Here is a 20,125-nt window from a genome sequence, read left to right as displayed (position 1 = left end):
CTTACCTTTTGCGAGATCCTATCTGTATAGGGACTCTCGTGCTGCGTATACTTGTCTTTTGTAGTATACCTTATTCGCAGCAATAGTCTTGTGGTAAATCTAAAGTACTGTAACTCTGTTCATGGTTGCACAGTTGTGTTTTATCTGTAAACGTCTTAAGTTCAAATCCAATGTCTTTAAGTTTCGGTATGATTTCGACATTATCATACGACTCGATTAAATTTGATCCTCACAAACACAGCTTCTTACGTACGTCTCCTTTTCAGTAAACGTCATTTTAGCAAAACCGTCACATCAGAACACCGAAGTACTCATGCCAGGAGTACCTCTTAGTTATTTTCTTTCCGAAGAAATCCCTGAAGTACCACTCGTGCAGTACGTCAAGTTTAAACCAAGGATTCATGCGATTGATCTATCACTGAGGAGGATATACATAAGAGTGATATATAATCAAGCTTCAACAGGTTTAGAATTGATGATTCCACTTTAACTTCTTTTTTCCCAGAAGGGATGTGAACTTAAAGAAGAATCAGTTATTCGACTACCTTTTCAACCTTAATTATGTATGACTCGTATACACGAAATGGTGATTGTGAACCAAGTATGAATTCCAATATGAACTTCAGGACGAAGAACTGATTAAGCCTGCGAGTAATCGCATCGTCATGCGAACAAACTTAGAACCCAGTACGACTCCCGTAAACAGATCACCTTATAGTTTAAACACCCACAGAGATACAACAACAGTTTGGACAACTTAGCGAACTACACATAAATAGAATTAGAAGACTAGGTTTCTCACCCTAGAGAACCTCGGTGATATTCTTCCAGAGATCGACGGAACACATTGTATGTACCTCGGTTATCGAGGACTCCATCGAGATTTTTCATTTGAAATTGTTATCTTTGCCGCGCGTAGACAAAATGGTTGAGCAAACGCAAAGAAAGAAACTACTTCCAGGAATGGATCTAGGATCCGAATATCACCAGTTCGAGTGTTAGGGAAAGATGTCCGGAAGACTATCTCCTGAACTCGATGCGGACACTTCGAGTCCGTAGTGATACCCTTCGGGTAGGACCAATACGCCCATAGCTTTCATGAGCTAAACGAGTAGGGTACGTCTTTCTTACTTGGATCAGTTCGTCATTTCTCCATGTAATGACTTACTTATCTACCCTTGTAGTAAGAAGGAACCCATGGGAAAACATTTCCTTCAGAGGAACTTTTAGCGATGTTCTCAAAGCACGAGTTTTGAAATTGAAGAGTCAAATTTCTAAAGACACACTGTTAGTAATGTGAGAAATTATGAGCACTCTTACAATTTGTCAAAACCGTTGAGCATTTATCGACATCAGAGACGCCGACAGTCTTTCGCTAGATTCTAGGTCTTACTGACCTACCGCCTTAGTTCATTCAGAACTCCTTGCAAGCTACAGAAACTCGTACGACTTTGACCCAGCAAGGGGTGGCCTTTGACTGGGAGGTTACGCAAGAAAAGGAACCCTTGAGATTCCAAGTGAGTGACCAAGTTCTTTAGGATAACTCACTCTGGGAATGGCTTAATACGCTTCGTAAAGCGTGGAAAACTAAATCCAAGTTAGACAGGACCTCCGAGATTCTTATCAGAATCGGTCCTGTGCCTCGCACAAACTAGACCCACTCCGCGACTCAGTAACGTACTTTCTACTCTTCGCATCTCGATCGTGAAACCATACCTTTCCGTTAGGACTCTTGCAAGTACACTCGTCGAGATCCTCGCCTTCGTATTAGAGCCGTTGTGACCCTCGACCGAGAGGTCAAGCGAACGAAGCAACATCGTCGCCAGTTAGTGAAGGTTCGTTGGAATGCCAACCAAGAGCCCGATTTAACTTAAGTGCGCTAGAACCAATCGATTAGGAAGTTTCCTCCTCACGTCTCGATCATTAGTACATACTTCCTTGCCTAAATTCTAATTTCGGGACGAAATTCCTTTTAACACGGGCATGATGTGACAACTCGAAATTTCCATTCTGAACAAACCATATCAAGCCAATAGATGTAGATCAGTTACAGTGAAAAATTCAGACTTTGAGTATAAGTTTGGCAGTTTTTCAGGATTTACACTTAAGAAGATATTAGGAGAGTGGTTGCACTAGGGTTTTGTGAAACATTTTAAATACTCTAGGACATTAGAGTTCGTTCCAGGAATAAAAATATTTTCTGCAAAAAATCTCAAGACTATAAATAGAATTCTGAACCAAATTGGTTCATTAGTTGAATTCCAATTAGAGGAAAGCCAAATTCTCTCTCACAGATCTTCGGGTTTTTATCGTAATTATGAGTAACTCTTTCTAGTAGTGTTCTAAAGCTTTAATTGTGTTCATAACATAGATCACATAGCTAAATCATCCTATTTAGGAGTTTACTCCCCAAAGTGTTCTTGGGCGGTAAACTCTCGAAACCGAGCCTAGATTGTCCCATGTACTTAGTAACTACCTTGGACATGTATATAAGTGTTTTAAGTACATGAAATCAACCAAGAAACACCCAAAGTTAGGAGTTCACGGCCCAAGAAAAGCTTAGGCCGTAAACTCCCTTGAAACATGCTCAAATGGTGTTTTTAAGACACCTAAGGCTTGGACTTGATGTTATACATGTACTCCTAAGTGTGTAGAACCTAGAAAACATAAGGAAAGAACAAGTGTGAAGAGTTTACGGCCAAGAGTAATTCTTGGGCCGTAAACTCCTTTAAAGGGGTCAAAGGACACCCTAAATCCTTCCTTACACCAAGAGATAATTTGGACATGTACCTAGATGAGTTTTGGACTAGTTAAAATACTTAGAACACCAAGAGTGAGGGAGTTTACGGCCCAAAAGATTCTATGGCCGTAAACTCCATAAAATGGTGCTAAATGTGCCATAAACTCTTCTAAAACCAAGTACTAAAGCCTAGATTTGTTCCTAGAAATGTTTGAGACTTGAAAACACCATAAGAACCCTCCCAAGGGAGTTTACGGCCTTAAAATCCAAGGGATTATAGTCCCATGGTCGTAAACTCCTTAAAGTAGTTGATATGGCACCCTAAGACTTGATTTAGCCTTGAAACAATTCACCACATGAGTTGTATAATTGATAGACTTCATTTAGGGGCTTATTGAGAGTTTACGGCCAGGAGCTTACTCCCCTGGGCCGTAAACTCCAAGACATATGGTCTTTAGACCATAAACTCCCATTAGAGGCATTACACTCCTTTGTTGCAACCCTTTAGCCTCCTAGCACTTGACCAAAGGTGTTTTTCTTCGCGTTTAAATGGCTTTACTTGTATAAATAGTGTTTTAATCACTAATTATTTATATACATATGTCTTCATATGTAATTAGGATCATTGTGTGTGTCTAAGTCTTCACTTGACACCAAGCACTTGTCCGATCCTTCCGTACGATAACAGTCCGTTCAATTCCAGTCACTTACTGCAGGTGAGTTCATACCCCTTAACTAATGTTCTAAACCGTTTTAAATGTTTTATGGGCGGGGGGGGGGGGGGGGGATACAAGTAGAATCATGCTACTTATTATGTCAATCACATGTGATTAGTAAGTAGGATTATATTACTTATTACATCAATCACATGTGATTAATATACAACATTCAAATGATTTGGCTACTCATTAGTCGTTTTTACCAAACAGTTTCCTTCAAATGATTTTTATAAACATTTTATATGTTTTAAACTCCTTATTACACTGTACATCTTACTCCGTACATTACCTTTCAAACTTATTTACAACTGTGTTTCAAACAAATGTTTCCTTCCACTTAAAATGCTTCATCAAAATTATGCCTTCAAATTGTTTTATAGATTGACATCAAGTCGATCTTTTCTTGAAATAATATTTATGTTTCAAATGTCTTACAAAACTTGTTTATGGTTTTATATTATAAATTGCATGCCTCTATATGTATAGTTATATAAGAAGTGTTTAAAGTACTTAGGAAGGCTATCCACCCTATTTCCTTTTCGCGCCTTGAGATGTGGTCTGGTGGGATATTGGGTATTCGTCCGAAAGTTGTTTAAATATTAGTTATATATCATGTGTACATATATAGTCATAAAAGGTCCTTCTAGTTCAACATATGCCCTTGGGTAGCAAGGGTATACATCCATGTCCATACTTACCAGATAGATTACTAGTAAATTACCATATGGGTAGTTTAGGAAGATACTAGAACAATTACTAGAACGCGATATCATACAATGAGTCAGTTCATTCATGAGTCAATACTTTCTAGAACATTACAGTACATTAAATATACAACTATACTAGGAAGAGAACATATACAACTATACTAGGAAGAGAACATATACAACTATACTAGGAAGAGAACATATACAACTATACTAGAACGATTACATTACCGTACTTGCTAGGTAGAGAGCACGTACATTACAGCTAGAACAGTTCATTACATTACAGCTAGAACAGTTCATTACAGTACATATACAAGAATACGTTAATTATTGCGATTTAAATAGGAGCATGACTTAAATGTCATGGATCGAGTTGTAGCCAGAATTCTCTTGGAGGGAGAGCGTGAGTTTGCATATAGATCTATACTGGATTGACAATCCTACACCTTGCTGCTAGCTACAGCCGGACCTGCAGGTCTGCGGGTGCCAAACGACATTCCGTTATTACGACCATTCATTATGTCGTTGTTACTAGTCGATAATATGGTGCAATTTATCACATAATGCCTTAATATAAATCCGGTTTAAGGTAATTAGTACCGCAGTAGTTCTTACAGCACTACACCATAGTACTATTTCATTTTCCCATTACATTCACTTCGTGAACATTCACACGACGCACAATAATGTAGAAACTATATTTTTGGATAATGATAGTGATACTTGGGAAAATACATACTCTTACAAGAAACATACATTCAGAACAGTTAGGTCTTGGTAGAAGACTACATCAGAATAGTTAGGTCTTGGTAGAAGACACCTTCATATACTAGAGGTAAGTGCTCGTCCCAATTCCCTTAGAATTTGAGGGTACATGCTCTCAGCATATCTTCCAACGTCTGAATCGTTCTTTCGCTCTGACCATCGGTTTGTGGATGGTAAGCAGTACTCAAACATAATTTTGTACCCAATTCCTCTTGCAGACTCCTCCAAAACCTCGACATGAAACGACTATCACGATCTGACACAATCGTAAGAGGGACACCGTGAAGTCTTACAATTTCCTTCACGTAAGCATTTGCGAGCTTACCCATAGACCACTTCTCATTGGCGGCTATGAAGTGTGCACTCTTGGTGAAACGATCCACGACTACCCAAATCATGTCGTGACCATTCTTCGTTCTGGGCAGTTTAGTCACAAAATCCATGGTGATGTCTTCCCATTTACCCATGGGTACAGGTAAAGGTTCTAAACTCCCATACAGTTTCTGATGTTGTGCCTTAACCCTCGCACATGTTACGCACTCGACCACATACTTTGCAACATCGAGCTTCATCGTTGGCCACCAGTAGTAGGGTTTTAGGTCCCTATACATTTTAGTGCTACCGGGATGAATTGAGTACATGGTCTTATGTGCTTCTTCCATCAGAAGATCTCTTATTCCTCCCGTTTTAGGTACCTAATTTCGATCTTGGAATACCTTCAGTCCTCGACTGTTTGTACCGAACACTAACGTTTTTCCCAAACGTTCTTCCTTTCGGTCATTCTTCTCTAAGGCTTCTTCTTGAGCTTTCCTGATACTTTCCACAATCGTCGAGATGACTTCAATTCTTAATGCTCTTGGCCTTTTCCTTTCAAGATTGACTTTCCGACTGAGAGCATCAACAACAATATTTGCTTTACCCGGGTGGTAAAGTATCTCACAGTCGTAGTCCTTGAGAAGTTCTAGCCAGCGTCGTTGCCTCATGTTCAACTCCTTCTGATTAAAGAGATACTGGAGACTCTTATGATCAGTGAAGAGCTTGCACTTCGTGCCGTAGAGGTAATGCCTCCATATCTTTAAGGCAAATACTACCGCTGCCAACTCTAGATCATGAGTGGGGTAGTTCTTTTTGTGCTCTTTCAATTGTCGAGATGCGTATGCTATCACCTTTTCTATTTGGGTCAGAACACAACCCAACCCGACTCCAGATGCATCACTATAAACCGCGAAATCTTTGACTCCATCGGGTAGAGAAAGTATCAGTGCTTCACATAACTTCTTCTTTAGTTTCTCGAATGCCTCATCGTGCTTCTCACTCCACGTATACGTAGCTCCTTTACGAGTCAAAGCTGTTAATTGTGACAACCCGAAATTTCCATTCTGAACAAACCATATCAAGCCAATAGATGTAGATCAGTTACAGTGAAAAATTCAGACTTCGAGTATAAGTTTGGCAGTTTTTCAGGATTTACACTTAAGAAGATATTAGGAGAGTGGTTGCACTAGGGTTTTGTGAAACATTGTTATTCCATTACTCTAGGACATTAGAGTTCGTTCCAGGAATAAAAATATTTTCTGCCAAAAATCTCAAGACTATAAATAGAATTTTGAACCAAATTGGTTCATTAGTTGAATTCCAATTAGAGAAAAGCCAAATTCTCTCTCACGGATCTTCAGGTTTTTATCCCAAATTGTGAGTAACTCTTTTTAGTAGTGTTCTAAAGCTTTTATTGTGTTCATAACATAGATTACATAGCTAAATCATTCGATTTAGGAATTTACTCCCCAATGTGTTCTTGGGCGGTAAACTCCCGAAACCGAGCCTAGATTGTCCCCCGTGCTTAGTAACTACCTTGGACATGTATATAAGTTTTTTAAGTACATGAAATCAACCAAGAAACATCCAAAGTTAGGAGTTCACGGCCCAAGAAAAGCTTAGGCCGTAAACTCCCTTGAAACATGCTCAAATGGTGTTTTTAAGACACCTAAGGCTTGGACTTGATGTTAGACATGTACTCCTAAGTGTGTAGAACCTAGAAAACATAAGGAAAGCACAAGTGTGAAGAGTGTACGGCCAAGAGTAATTCTTGGGCCGTAAACTCCTTTAAAGGGGTCAAAGGACACCCTAAATCCTTCCTTACACCAAGAGACAATTTGGACATGTACCTAGATGAGTTTTGGACTAGTTAAAATACTTAGAACACCAAGAGTGAGGGTGTTTACGGCCCAAAAGATTCTATGGCCGTAAACTCCATAAAATGGTGCTAAATGTGCCATAAACTCTTCTAAAACCAAGTACTAAAGCCCAGATTTGTTCCTAGAAATGTTTGAGACTTGAAAACACCATAAGAACCCTCCCAAGGGAGTTTACGGCCGTAAACTCCAAGGGATTATGGTCCCATGGCCGTAAACTCCTTAAAGGAGTTGATATGGCACCCCAAGACTTGATTTAGCCTTGAAACAATTCACCACATGAGTTGTACAATTGATAGACTTCATTTAGGGGCTTATTGAGAGTTTACGGTAAGGAGCTTACTCCCCTGGGCCGTAAACTCCAAGACATATGGTCTTTAGACCATAAACTCCCATTAGAGGCATTACACTCCTTTGTTGCAACCCTTTAGCCTCCTAGCACTTGACCAAAGGTGTTTTTCTTCGCGTTTAAATGGCTTTACTTGTATAAATAGTGTTTTAATCACTAATTATTTATATACATATGTCTTCATATGTAATTAGGATCATTGTGTGTGTCTAAGTCTTCACTTGACACCAAGCACTTGTCCGATCCTTCCGTACGATAGCAGTCCGTTCAATTCTAGTCACTTACTGCAGGTGAGTTCATACCCCTTAACTAATGTTTTAAACCGTTTTAAATGTTTTATGGGGGGGGGGGGGGATACAAGTAGAATCATGCTACTTATTATGTCAATCACATGTGATTAGTAAGTAGGATTATATTACTTATTACATCAATCACATGTGATTAATATACAGCATTCAAATGATTTGGCTACTCATTAGCCGTTTTTACCAAACAGTTTCCTTCAAATGATTTTTATAAACATTTTATATGTTTTAAACTCCTTATTACACTATACATCTTACTCCGTACATTACCTTTCAAACTTATTTACAACTGTGTTTCAAACAAATGTTTCCTTCTACTTAAAATGCTTCATCAAAATTATGCCTTCAAATTGTTTTATAGATTGACATCAAGTCGATCTTTTCTTGAAATAATATTTATGTTTCAAATGTCTTACAAAACTTGTTTATGCTTTTATATTATAAATTGCATGCCTCTATATGTATAGTTATATAAGAAATGTTTAAAATACTTAGGAAGGCTATCCACCCTATTTCCTTTTTGCGCCTTGAGATGTGGTCTGGTGGGATATTGGGTATTCGTCCGAAAGTCGTTTAAATATTAGTTATATATCATGTGTACATATATAGTCATAAAAGGTCCTTCCAGTTCAACATATGCCCTTGGGTAGCAAGGGTATACATCCATGTCCATACTTACCAGATAGATTACTAGTAAACTACCATATAGGTAGTTTAGGAAGATACTAGAACAATTACTAGAACGCGATATCATACAATGAGTCAGTTCATTCATGAGTCAATACTTTCTAGAACATTACAGTACATTACATATACAACTATACTAGGAAGAGAACATATACAACTATACTAGGAAGAGAACATATACAACTATACTAGGAAGAGAACATATACAACTATACTAGAACTATTACATTACTATACTTGCTAGGTAGAGAGCACGTACATTACAGCTAGAACAGTTCATTACATTACAGCTAGAACAGTTCGTTATAGTACATATACAAGAATACGTTAATTATTGTGATTTAAATCGGAGCATGACTTAAATGTCATGGCTCGAGTTGTAGCCAGAATTCTCTTGGAGGGAGAGCGTGAGTTTGCATATAGATCTATAATGGATTGACAATCCTACACCTTGCTGCTAGCTACAGCCGGACCTGCAGGTCTGCGGGTGCCAAACGTCATTCCGTTATTACGACCATTCATTATGTCGTTGTTACTAGTCGATAGTATGGTGCAATTTATCACATAATGCCTTAATATAAATCCGGTTTAAGGTAATTAGTACGGCAGTAGTTCTTACAGCACTACACCATAGTACTATTTCATTTTCCCATTACATTCACTTCGTGAACATTCACACGACGCACAATAATGTAGAAACTATATTTTTGGATAATGATAGTGATACTTGGGAAAATACATACTCTTACAAGAAACATACATTCAGAACAGTTAGGTCTTGGTAGAAGACACCTTCATATACTAGTAGGAATCATAGGGATTCTAGGGTTTTTCAAACACTTACAGTTCATATACATTTTCAATACTTACAATACATAGACTTACATATTCTTACATACAAATTAAGACACTAAATACTTATGATCTCACTAGCTTTAAAGTTGATACTCGCTTTCAAAATTACTTGTATCCTCAGGTCATCATAGACAGGTACCGATGCAAGGAGAAAGGAAGATGGAGCTTGTTCAAGACTTATCTGTCATTTTGATTTATGCTTTAGTGTTTATCAAAATTTGACAGAACACATTTGTATAATAATTATATTATTAATGCAATGGATGATGTTGTTGCTTGTTTACTACTTTACATTGTTGTTGATATTATACATGACGTCCTCCGCCCCAGAACGTTTCCGCCGTTCCTGGTTTTGGGGTGTGACATTAATGGAGCAGCTATCGAAGAAAAGCCTTGGATAAACCGTTAATAATATCTGACTAATCCTAGAAAGCTTCGAATCTCTGTGGGACTCTTTAGACGTTCCCATTTCATTACAGCTTCGATTTTTGCTGGATCAACCATTATTCCCTCCTGGTTAACCACATGACCCAAGAACTGGACCTATCGTATCCAAAAGTCGCATTTGGAGAACTTTGCAAAAAGCTTCTCCTTCTTTAACACCTCCAACACTTCTCGTAGATGCTTGCGATGCTCCTCCTGGCTTTTCGAGTAGATGAGAATGTCGTCGATGAACACTATCACAGATTTATCGAGAAATGTTTTACAAACCCAATTCATCAAATCCATGAATGCTACGGGAGCATTGGTTAGTCCGAATGACATAACCAAGAACTCGTAGTGTCCATATCTTGTTCTGAATGTAGTCTTCTCAATATCCTGCTTTCTCACCTTTAGCTGATGATATCCTGACCTAAGATCGATCTTTGAGAAGTAGCTCGAACCTTGCAGCTGATCGAATAGGTCATCAATCCTCAGGAATGGATCCTTGTTCTTCACCATTGCCTTATTTAGCTCTCGGTAGTCTATGCACATCCTCATGCTTCCGTCCTTCTTCTTCACGAATAACACCGGAGCTCCCCAATGTGATGAACTAGGTCAAATGAAACCGTTGTCCAACAGCTCCTGAAGTTGCGTCATGAGCTCCTTCATCTCCGTCGGTGCTAATTGGTAAGGTGCCTTTGTTATCGGTTTTGTTCCTGGTAACAAGTCTATACGAAACTCCACTTGTCTATCAGGTGGTAATCCGGGAAGATCTTCGGGAAAGACTTCCGAATAATCACACACAACCGGTATATTCTACACCTCTTTCTTTTCTTTCTTAGCATCGATTACAAATGCCAAGTACGATGCACATCCCTTAGACAAACATTTCCTGGCTTTCATCAGGGAGATGATTCCAGAATTCACTCTACGTTTATCCCCGTACACCATAAATGATTCCTTTCCGGGTGGGTTCACCCTTACTATCTTCTTTCGACATTGAATCTTAGCATCGTTGGCGCTAAGCCAATCCATACCCAAAATGATGTCGAAACCGTTTAACTCTATGGGTAATAGTTCTTCGTGGAATTCGTTTCCGTTTAGGTTAATGACGATGTTCCTAATATGATTACTAACAGGTACGAATTTGCCACTGACAACTTCTACAATCAGGGCATTATCTAGTTTTTCTACAAGCAATGCTAATTTCCCACTAAATTTATGCGACACAAAGGAGTAGTTGGCTCCGGAATCAAATAGTATATTTGCAGGAAAACCATTTACAAGAAAGGTACCTGAAGCAACGTCTGCTGCCTCCTTCGTAGCCTCGAGCGTCATCTGGAAGGCTCTCGCCTTCGGCTTTGGTGGTATGTTAGGTCTTCCTGCCTCCTTCTTCTTCGGGCAGTCCTTCAAAATGCGCCCTTCTTCATTACACCCATAACAGGCCTTCTGGTTGAGGGTGCATTCATTGGCATAGTGCCCAGGCTTTCCGCATTTGTAACAAGTGACCCCTCCATCACACTTCCCAGAGTGCTTCTTCTTGCACTTGTCACACCACTTTGCTTCTGATCCTCCTCCTCTCGAACCAGACTTCGAGAATCTACTCTTCTTGTTGGACTTCGAGGATCCATCGAACTTTCGTTTCTCACCAACCTCAGCCCTTTCCAGACCTCTTTCCTTTTGTTGGGTCTCCACGTTCTTAGCTGCTCGAACAACTGATTTCAGAGTGGTTTCCATCTTGACTGTTGGGCCAAAGTCAGCCGGCAGTCCGTTTGCGAATTTCTCAATTTTTGAAAGTTCGGTTGGCACTAGGTATGGAAACAACTTCATCTTTTCCGTAAATACAACATCATAGTCATCGATGCTCATTCTCCCCTTCTTCAAATTTTGGAACTCATTGTTCAGATCAATCAGGTCTATCTCTGAACAGTACTACGCCTTCAGTTGTTCCAAGAACTCATCCCATGACATTTTCAGAGCTTCTCCTCGTGGCATTGTATCTTCCAATAGCTTCCACCAGCTCAAGACTCCAGTTTTCAGTTGTCTCACAGCGAAGACAGTCTTCTGCTTCTCGCTGCAGTCGCAGCTCTCAAACACCATCTCCATCTCGGAGATCCAGTCCATAATCTCAACAGGCTTTGGGCTTCCTGAGAGACTTGGTGGTTTTGCACCCAAGAAATTTTTGTACATCCGCCCATCCTTGTTGTTTCTCCCTTCTGGGCCATCCCTTTGCTCACCTTGAGTCCCTATTTGACTCACTTGACGACTATAGTTCCCTTCCTCAAATGGCTCAGGAACTGGCTCCGTCGGTTCAACATGTATGGTAGGTTCGTCCCTATTCTCGTGGAGCATCCGTCTCATTTCTTCCCTTTGTTCAGCTAGCATAGCCTGAATCATTGCTTGAACTCCAGCCATGGTAACTGGCTCAGGTGCAACTTCTTCAACAATAGGTATTTGTTGAACCACTTGGGGTTGGTTCCTACCGCCATTCGCGTTCACGTTTCCGCTACGGGTCCTTGCCATCTTGATCTATACACCGAATAAGGTGAATTTAGACTTTATTTAGGATAGACGTTTAAATCATCCTTATCACTCTGAAACGTTTACATGCTAGTTCTAATATTGTAGGCGTACGTTTAGAATCCTAAACACATAAGGTTTCCAGATCCGGTCGGCAACAGGCCATAGATCCGAACAAAATAACAGCATATCATGCATAAAGCATTTAGCACATAAAAGCATTTTAGGCACAATTCCTAAAATAAGCTAGTTCTCACACCTCACATTCATCGCTTAGCATTCTAAGTTTAAGTCTAGAAATCCTACAAATTCCTAGTTCGCTTAAACTAATGCTCTGATACCAACTGTGACATCCCCAAAATCACGGCCAGAAAAGACCGGTTTGTTTATGCTTTGTTTAAAAAAAATAAGAGTTACATTTTAAATGAAAGTCTTGCGGAATTTGTCCCCAAAACAAAAATATGATAAAGATTTATCAAAATCATTTCCATAGAAATGTATTTCATTAAAAGACTTGGGATGTCATGTTCGTACAGATCAAAAGCATAAACAGTACAATATAAGCCTTACTACATTATTTCATATCTACAGGCCTATATCCGTAATCCCTCGTCCAAAACATCACACCTATGCTAATGCGCCACTACCTGTAATACATAAAACTGAGTGGATCAAGCTTGGGAGCATGGTGAGCACATAGGGTTTTCAACCCACAATAAATAAGTTTATTAATTTCATCAATCAACAATAACCCGATTACCCGTTCCCGTTATCCTCACTTTACGTCCCTAAACACCTATCATAAGGGACCTATCCTAAGGATCATCATCGGGACGGACACTACTGCTAAGGGGGTTCCTCAGCAATAAATGTCCTAAAGGCAACCATGTGAGGGATGGAGTACACCGGTGAACACCTCGTTCACAAACACCTACAGGTTGCGAGCCTGCTAGTGTTCCACTGGACTGTCTAGAAGAGTCTGTGGTCGTCATCTATACCCCGCTAGATGACTGGATTAACAACAACAACATTGAGGCCCCTCATCATTTTATCACACATCGTCTTATTACATCTACCCATGTTTTACCCCAACATTTTTGTAGATATAAAATACATATACGGTTTAAATCATTTAAAACTTGTATAAAAACATTCATCCAGCATAGATAACAAGTATACAGATAATATGCACACATAGCACGTAATATATGAAATACAGACAGCGCTTCGATTCTTAAAAAGAATTTTCTTCGACGAAACCTAGATTTATTACCACTAGAGTTTAGTTTATTATTCGTCGAGACTAATTAATAGTCTAGCTATTATTATTATTATATAAGCGTCAAAAAATACTTATATAACCCATAATAATAGCCCAAGTATTTATTATAAGTTCCTAATAACGTTACTATAATTAAATAAAAGCTATATTAAAAATAGCGTAGGCGTAGCTCACTTACAACGGGTTTTATAGAAAACCAGGATTTGCTTGGAGCAGCATTTCCGAGTCGAAAAGCTCTTCTTCTCGGAGCCGTCGAGCACTCCGGGACTTCCACCTCGTGCTAGGGAGGTTCCCTAGGCTTTTCGGGGGATTTCGGGGCTAGAGAGAGGTTCTAGAGAGAGAGAGAGAGAGTAAAGAGAAGAAAGAATGGGAAATGTGTGAAGAAAATGAGGGTGCGAGAGGTGGTATTTATAGGGTGAAATGTGGCTGAACTTGGTGCCACATGTCACCATCTGGTGGCAAGCCTTGGGGAGAAAGCAATGGCCAAGATTGTGCCACATCACCCATTTTCGCACAGCACACTTCCGACTTCTAAAATCCGTAACTTTCGCATACGACCTCCGCTTTTGACGTTATTTATATCCAAGCGTAGGTAATAATAAGATCTACAACTTTCATTTTGACTCCGTCGGTTAATTCTCGACCGATCTTAAATTCAACAGTACAATGAGATTATACTTTTAAACGTCTGCGTAAAATTCATAACTTCTACATACGGACTCTGTTTTTGTCTGTCTTTTTACCGTTGATTTCCTATTAATAAGATCTTCAACTCTCATTTACGTTGCGTAAGCCAAAAACTGCTCGAACTAAAATTCGAGTTTCGGGCCGTGCACTGCTAAGCCGAATCTTAGAAAAATCATAACTTCCTCATACGAAGTTAGATTTCGGCGTTCTTTTTATGGATGTTCTCGGTTTAACATATACTAAAAATTTGGTTTAGATCACTAAGGCTAAAAATCCCTTCATCGTAAATTCACTATTTATGTCTCCCGGTGTCGTGTCGGTTTTGCCGTAAAACTTCGACGGGCTATAACTTCTTCGTTATAACTCGGATTTTGGCGTTCTTTATATCCTCGGAATCCTTGTTTCGACCGCTACAACTTTATGTAGAGATATCGGGCTTATCTCACACTTTAATTTTGACGCTTATTTTTATTCTTTATTAAATATGTATTTATAATAAAGTAATAAGCACACAAATACACATAATTCACATAGAATTAGAATATTTCATCTTTATTACATCAAAAAGAGTTACAATAGTTGACCTAGACTATTACATCATCTAAAAATGCTTAGCTCCGAAACCTAGGCGTTACAGTGTGGTTACCACATTTTTTCTGATTTGCAGGGACTAGGAAGAAATAAGGATGTGGTGCTTGGAAGAATAAATCTAATCATGGGGAACAGAAGATCGTCGCCTGTTACCAATATTGGAGTGTTTTGTTTAGTGCTTAGTAATGGATTGAACTTAGATTTAAATAATTGTTGCTACTCGCCAGATATGACAAGAAACATCATTTCTTTTCATGGTTTATTTAGACAAGGATTTATATATTCGTTTAATAATGAGAATGGTTCGATTTATGCTTATCTAAATGGTGTTTTATATTTTAAAGCAATTCCTTGTAATGGAATTTATGAAACTGTTATGGTTGTAGATAACCTAGGAAATGATGTGTTGTGTATGAATTCTTCCAATAGTATGGATAGAGCATCCTTGTGGCATTGTCGTCTTGGACATGTCAATAAGAAGTGAATAGCCCAAATCCAAAAGGATGGAGTGTTGGAGTCATTCGACCTTAGGGAATATGACACATGCGAATCTTGTTTACTTGGAAAGATGACCAAGTCACCCTTCACTGGCACTTGTGAGAGGGGTGAGGGTTTATTGGACCTCATACATACCGATGTATGTGGGCCCTTTAGATCTACCACAAAGGATGGGAACCACTTCTATGTGACTTTTACCGATGATTATAGTAGATATGGGTATATCTACTTAATCAAGCACAAGTCAGAAATGTTTGAAAAGTTCAAAGAATTCAAACATAAAGTGGAGAATCAATTGGGCAGGAATATCAAGATGCTTCGATCCGATCGAGGAGGAGAGTACCTAAGTCTTGAATTCCACGACTATCTCAAGGAATGCGGAATAGTTTCGCAATTGACACCACCTAGGACACCGCAATTGAATGGTGTGGCAGAAAGGCGTAATCGAACCTTGTTAGACATGGTCCGTTCTATGATGAGTCATGCTTCACTACCTATCTCATTCTAGGGGTATGCCTTAGAGACTGCCGCCCATATCCTTAATCAAGTCCCTACAAAGAAGGCTGCCAAAACACCTCACGAGATGTGGACAGGGAATGAAGTAAGAGACTAATAGGACTTAGTCAGAATACTTACTTAGATAAAGTATTAAAACGTTTTAGTATGGAAAACTCAAAGAAGGGAGAACTACCAATACAAAGTAATGCCAAGTTGAGTAAGACTCAAAGTCCGAGTACCGAAGCTGAGATAGCTGAGATGAGCAGAATACCCTACGCTTCCTCAGTTGGCTTAATCATGCATGCTATGACTTGTACTCGCCCTGATGTGGCCTTTTCTTTGAGCATGGTTAGTAGATATCAAGGGAACCCTGGCAGAGCTCATTGGATTGCAGTCAAGAATATACTTAAGTACCTTCAGAGGACCAAGGAATGGTTCTTAGTCCTTGGACGGAGTAATGACTTAAAGGTGCGAGGGTATAGTGACGCCAGCTTCCAGACCGATAGGGAAAACTACCGTTCACAGTCAGGCTGGGTCTTTACCCTTAATGGAGGAGCAGTGACTTGGAAAAGTTCCAAACAAGAGATCGTAGCTGATTCAACGAGTGAATCAGAATACATTGCAGCAAGCGAAGCGTCAAAGGAGGCGATGTGGTTGAAGAACCTCATTGGTGACCTTGGAGTTGTACCTGCTATAAAAGAGCCTATGGAAATTTTCTGTGATAATGAAGGAGCGGTTGCCTTGACCAAGGATCCGAGGGATCATGGTAGATCTCGACATATCGATAGAAAATATCATTTTATTAGACATCGATTAGAAGAAGGACCCTCGTAGTGAAAAGGGTATCGTCATAGGATAACCCAACAGATCTGCTTACAAAGGGACTGAGTAAGGTTAAGCATTTGCAGCACGCTAGGAGCATTGGGCTGAAAGACGATATTAGTTTAGATTAGATAGTTTTGAAACATGTAATAGATAAATGTAATTGACATTTGATGATTAAATAAAATAGTATTATTTATAAGTAAAGTTACTGTCTTATGTTAATTGTTTAACTATTGTTTCACTTTGCATTTTTTGACTTCCTGAATAACTAATTTATTAAGAATAATTGAATTATTCAAATGGTCCACAATCGTTCATATGTTGGAAGTAGGTATGAATGAAGATTGTCATGAATTGGTGTGTAGATTGTCTAAAAGAGTATTAGACATAGAAAAGGTTTGCTACAACATTCATGAGTGCTTATGAACAAGTTTTGAGCATTGGAATAAACCCGCGCTTGCTGGAATCAGCTTTTGGAATATGACACAAGTGATCGCAAGACGATAATATCATATGGTCTTAAAACCAAGATATATGGTTTATTTTTTATTAATTAATTGTGCATTGAAAATGCGAGATGTCATAAAATGTATTTTTGTGTATAGTTGATTAGTAAATAGTAAATGCATATAAGTTGAAGTTTATCTGTTACTTTTATCCTAAGAGAATAAAAGCGATATCACAGCCACTCGATGATTTGATTTGACTTATGTGTCGGGCCCGGTCAGGACTGAATTGATGTGTTCAATTAAGTTCTATGTCAAATGAATCTGAGATCGAGAAACCAAGTGTTGGACAATAAGTTCCATAATATTGTCCGTATAATATCTATACAGAGATCTGTACGATCCCTTATCTAAAGGACAGGAGATTGATAAGATCAGAGTTGACAGCATCTTTGAGAGCTACGAGTGCTAATCAGTTTGTGTTTGCATATATAGTTACTAGAATTATCCAAGTGGGATACTGCTGGATTAGTGTCTAAGGCTACAACTATATTTGGTAAGTACTTGACCCGGTTATGCATGGTCCTTTTGGGTTGCCTTCACCATAGCAACTTGACAGGATGATTTGTTAAGAGAGAAGAAATATTATTGTTACTATATTATGAGAATAATATATTAAAAAGGATTGATAATGTTATTTGATTAATATAAGTCATATATTAATTGAGAATTAATTTGGTGACTTAAGGAGGTTAATTGAATAAAGGGGCATAAACTGTCAAATGTGTGATAGTAGTGTTTTGGGCTATGTATCCTTATAGATAATGGGGTGGATAAATTTAGGGTTTGGGAAGCTTAAAATTCATCCAAGCCTAATATCTAGGAGGATCTTGGATTGCTTAGGGCCTAAGTTATTCAATTAGGGTTAAAGGTAAAACCATTACTGATTGAATAATTAATATGTAATAATTTTTCTTAAATCAAGGTAAGTCTACTTTCTACAACCATCGACCGTTTTTGTAACATACTTTTAATCCCATCGAATTTTCTTAATGTCGGAGAAGATCTTTTTAGTTACTTGTCCTTTAGATATACTGTATACAACACAAAGCATGAATGTTAGACACTTTATTACAATACCGTCAACAATTAGCATACATATAACAGAGTAGATAACATGAACATGAGCATATAAGTGAGTAACCAACATACCTGAAGACCATACAAGATTTCTTCAAAATTGAAAAAGGAATGACCAACGCATCCAATTTCAACATACCTACCCAAAAATTTAAAACTTCAAAATAAGAATTATGTAACATTCCAAAAATCGTGACCAAAATTTTCTTTAAAAAGCATTATAACCATAGCATTAATTCGTTTCAAACATACAAAAAGGGTTATATGACAAATTAGAGTATCTTTTCCAAAACACTTATTCATTTTATCAGAGTAAACATCCCAGGCTAGACTTCTTGGTGTGTGCCATGCGATCGTCCCGAGCTCTTCATTCCGCTATCAGATATACCTGAAACCAAAACTGAAAATCGTAAGCACGAAGCTTAGTGAGTTCCCCAATCTACCACATACCATACATATCTACTAATCCATACATGCCATACATAATCCTGAACACATAACCACATATTCGGCCCCCGCCCACTGCATCGGGCCTCCCCCCTCCATCGGACCCGGTCCGGCATCAGGACCCGCCTGCCATCAGGTACCGCCTGGCATCGAGCCCCACCCGGTATACAGATCTGTTTTCCTTAGGCCCCGCCTGTCTTTAGGCCTAGCCCGCCATACACATACATATGATCAATTAACATACTAGAACACACATAAACATACCCTGACCATACCCTGATCTAAGGCCTCGCCTAACTTGGGCCCCACCCCGGTCTACTACTGAAGTAATGGAACCCCATCCATACTCCTACTAGTAGTGAGATACGAGCCCCCGACCACACTCACAACCTTCCTATCACAGGCCTCGCCCCTGCTCTGCTAATATCGAGATATGAAACCCCATCCATACTCAGCTAGTGATGAGATACGGGACCTCGCCCACACTCACCTCCCTACCAGTCACATATAAGTATCACGAAGACAACAAGTATAATCTAACATACTACATAAGCATCTTCCTCGGGATTTCCCCCGGCATCGGATCCCCGGTCCGGAAACATACTATTGTCTAACATACTTCGGGCTTACCCCATCACCGGACCCTCGGTCCAGAACCTATTATACTGGCACATGCAAGAATCACAAAGACCTCTAGCATCCTAACATTCCTTGGTCCTTGCTCGGCATCAGGTCGTAACCCAGAACATATATCCATAAGTGCCTAGGGCTAACCCCCGGGTCTTCCTTCTATACGCAAGCATAAACATAATGGGCCGACATTGTGGCCGTAGACCCATGGACACAGTGAGGAGACTCACCTCACACAGCCGATGACTCGCTGAACACCTCCGACTGCTAACTGGCACTTCTGAACTACTGATCCTTCAGCTTCCCGAACTATCAATACCCAAAGCAACATTTAGGCCATAATAATCCAAAAGTCAACCCTAGTCAAACTTCGTTAAAGTCAATGGTTAAAGTCAACTTCCAGTTGACTCGGCTCGTCGAGTTGTTCTACCAACTCGTCCAGTCTATACTCCTCAAATCCCAAAGCAACCCCGACTCTACTCGTCGAGACTGGCAAGAACTCGATGAGTGCTCCTTCAACCATACAAATTGGGAACATCTTCAAAAGACTCACTAAGTTCGTCCTTGAACTCGGCAAGTTCATCATCCACATATGAATGTGCCTAGTCTGTGACTCGCCGAGCTGTATGAACAACTCGTCGAGTCCATCTTCATAGCTAAGGAGATTACCTTGGACCTGCAGAGTTCCTCTTTGAACTCGTCGAGTACGATGAACTTCCGGACCATTATGGACTTAGACCGGCTGAGTCCCTCACTAACTCAACTCACTTGATCTAACTCATAACCAGAAGGGATTTGGGTTTGCGACCCGACTCG

General features: G+C 39.4%; 1 protein-coding gene across 1 annotated transcript in view; it reads right to left on the bottom strand.

Annotated features, from left to right (window-relative positions):
* Positions 1-20,125, bottom strand: part of LOC145029837 (uncharacterized) — a 61,731-nt gene that overhangs the window by 31,492 nt on the left and 10,114 nt on the right. Inside the window, exon 2 of the mRNA XM_078978291.1 lies at positions 18,305-18,371. Within this exon, the coding sequence (XP_078834417.1) occupies positions 18,305-18,371 (67 nt within the window). The remainder of the gene's footprint in view (positions 1-18,304; positions 18,372-20,125) is intronic.

This window comes from Lactuca saligna, chromosome 2 (genome assembly GCF_052625555.1).
Source record: "Lactuca saligna cultivar CGN05327 chromosome 2, ASM5262555v1, whole genome shotgun sequence".
Classification (NCBI taxonomy): domain Eukaryota; kingdom Viridiplantae; phylum Streptophyta; class Magnoliopsida; order Asterales; family Asteraceae; genus Lactuca; species Lactuca saligna.
This window is presented reverse-complemented; position numbering and strand designations above follow the sequence as displayed.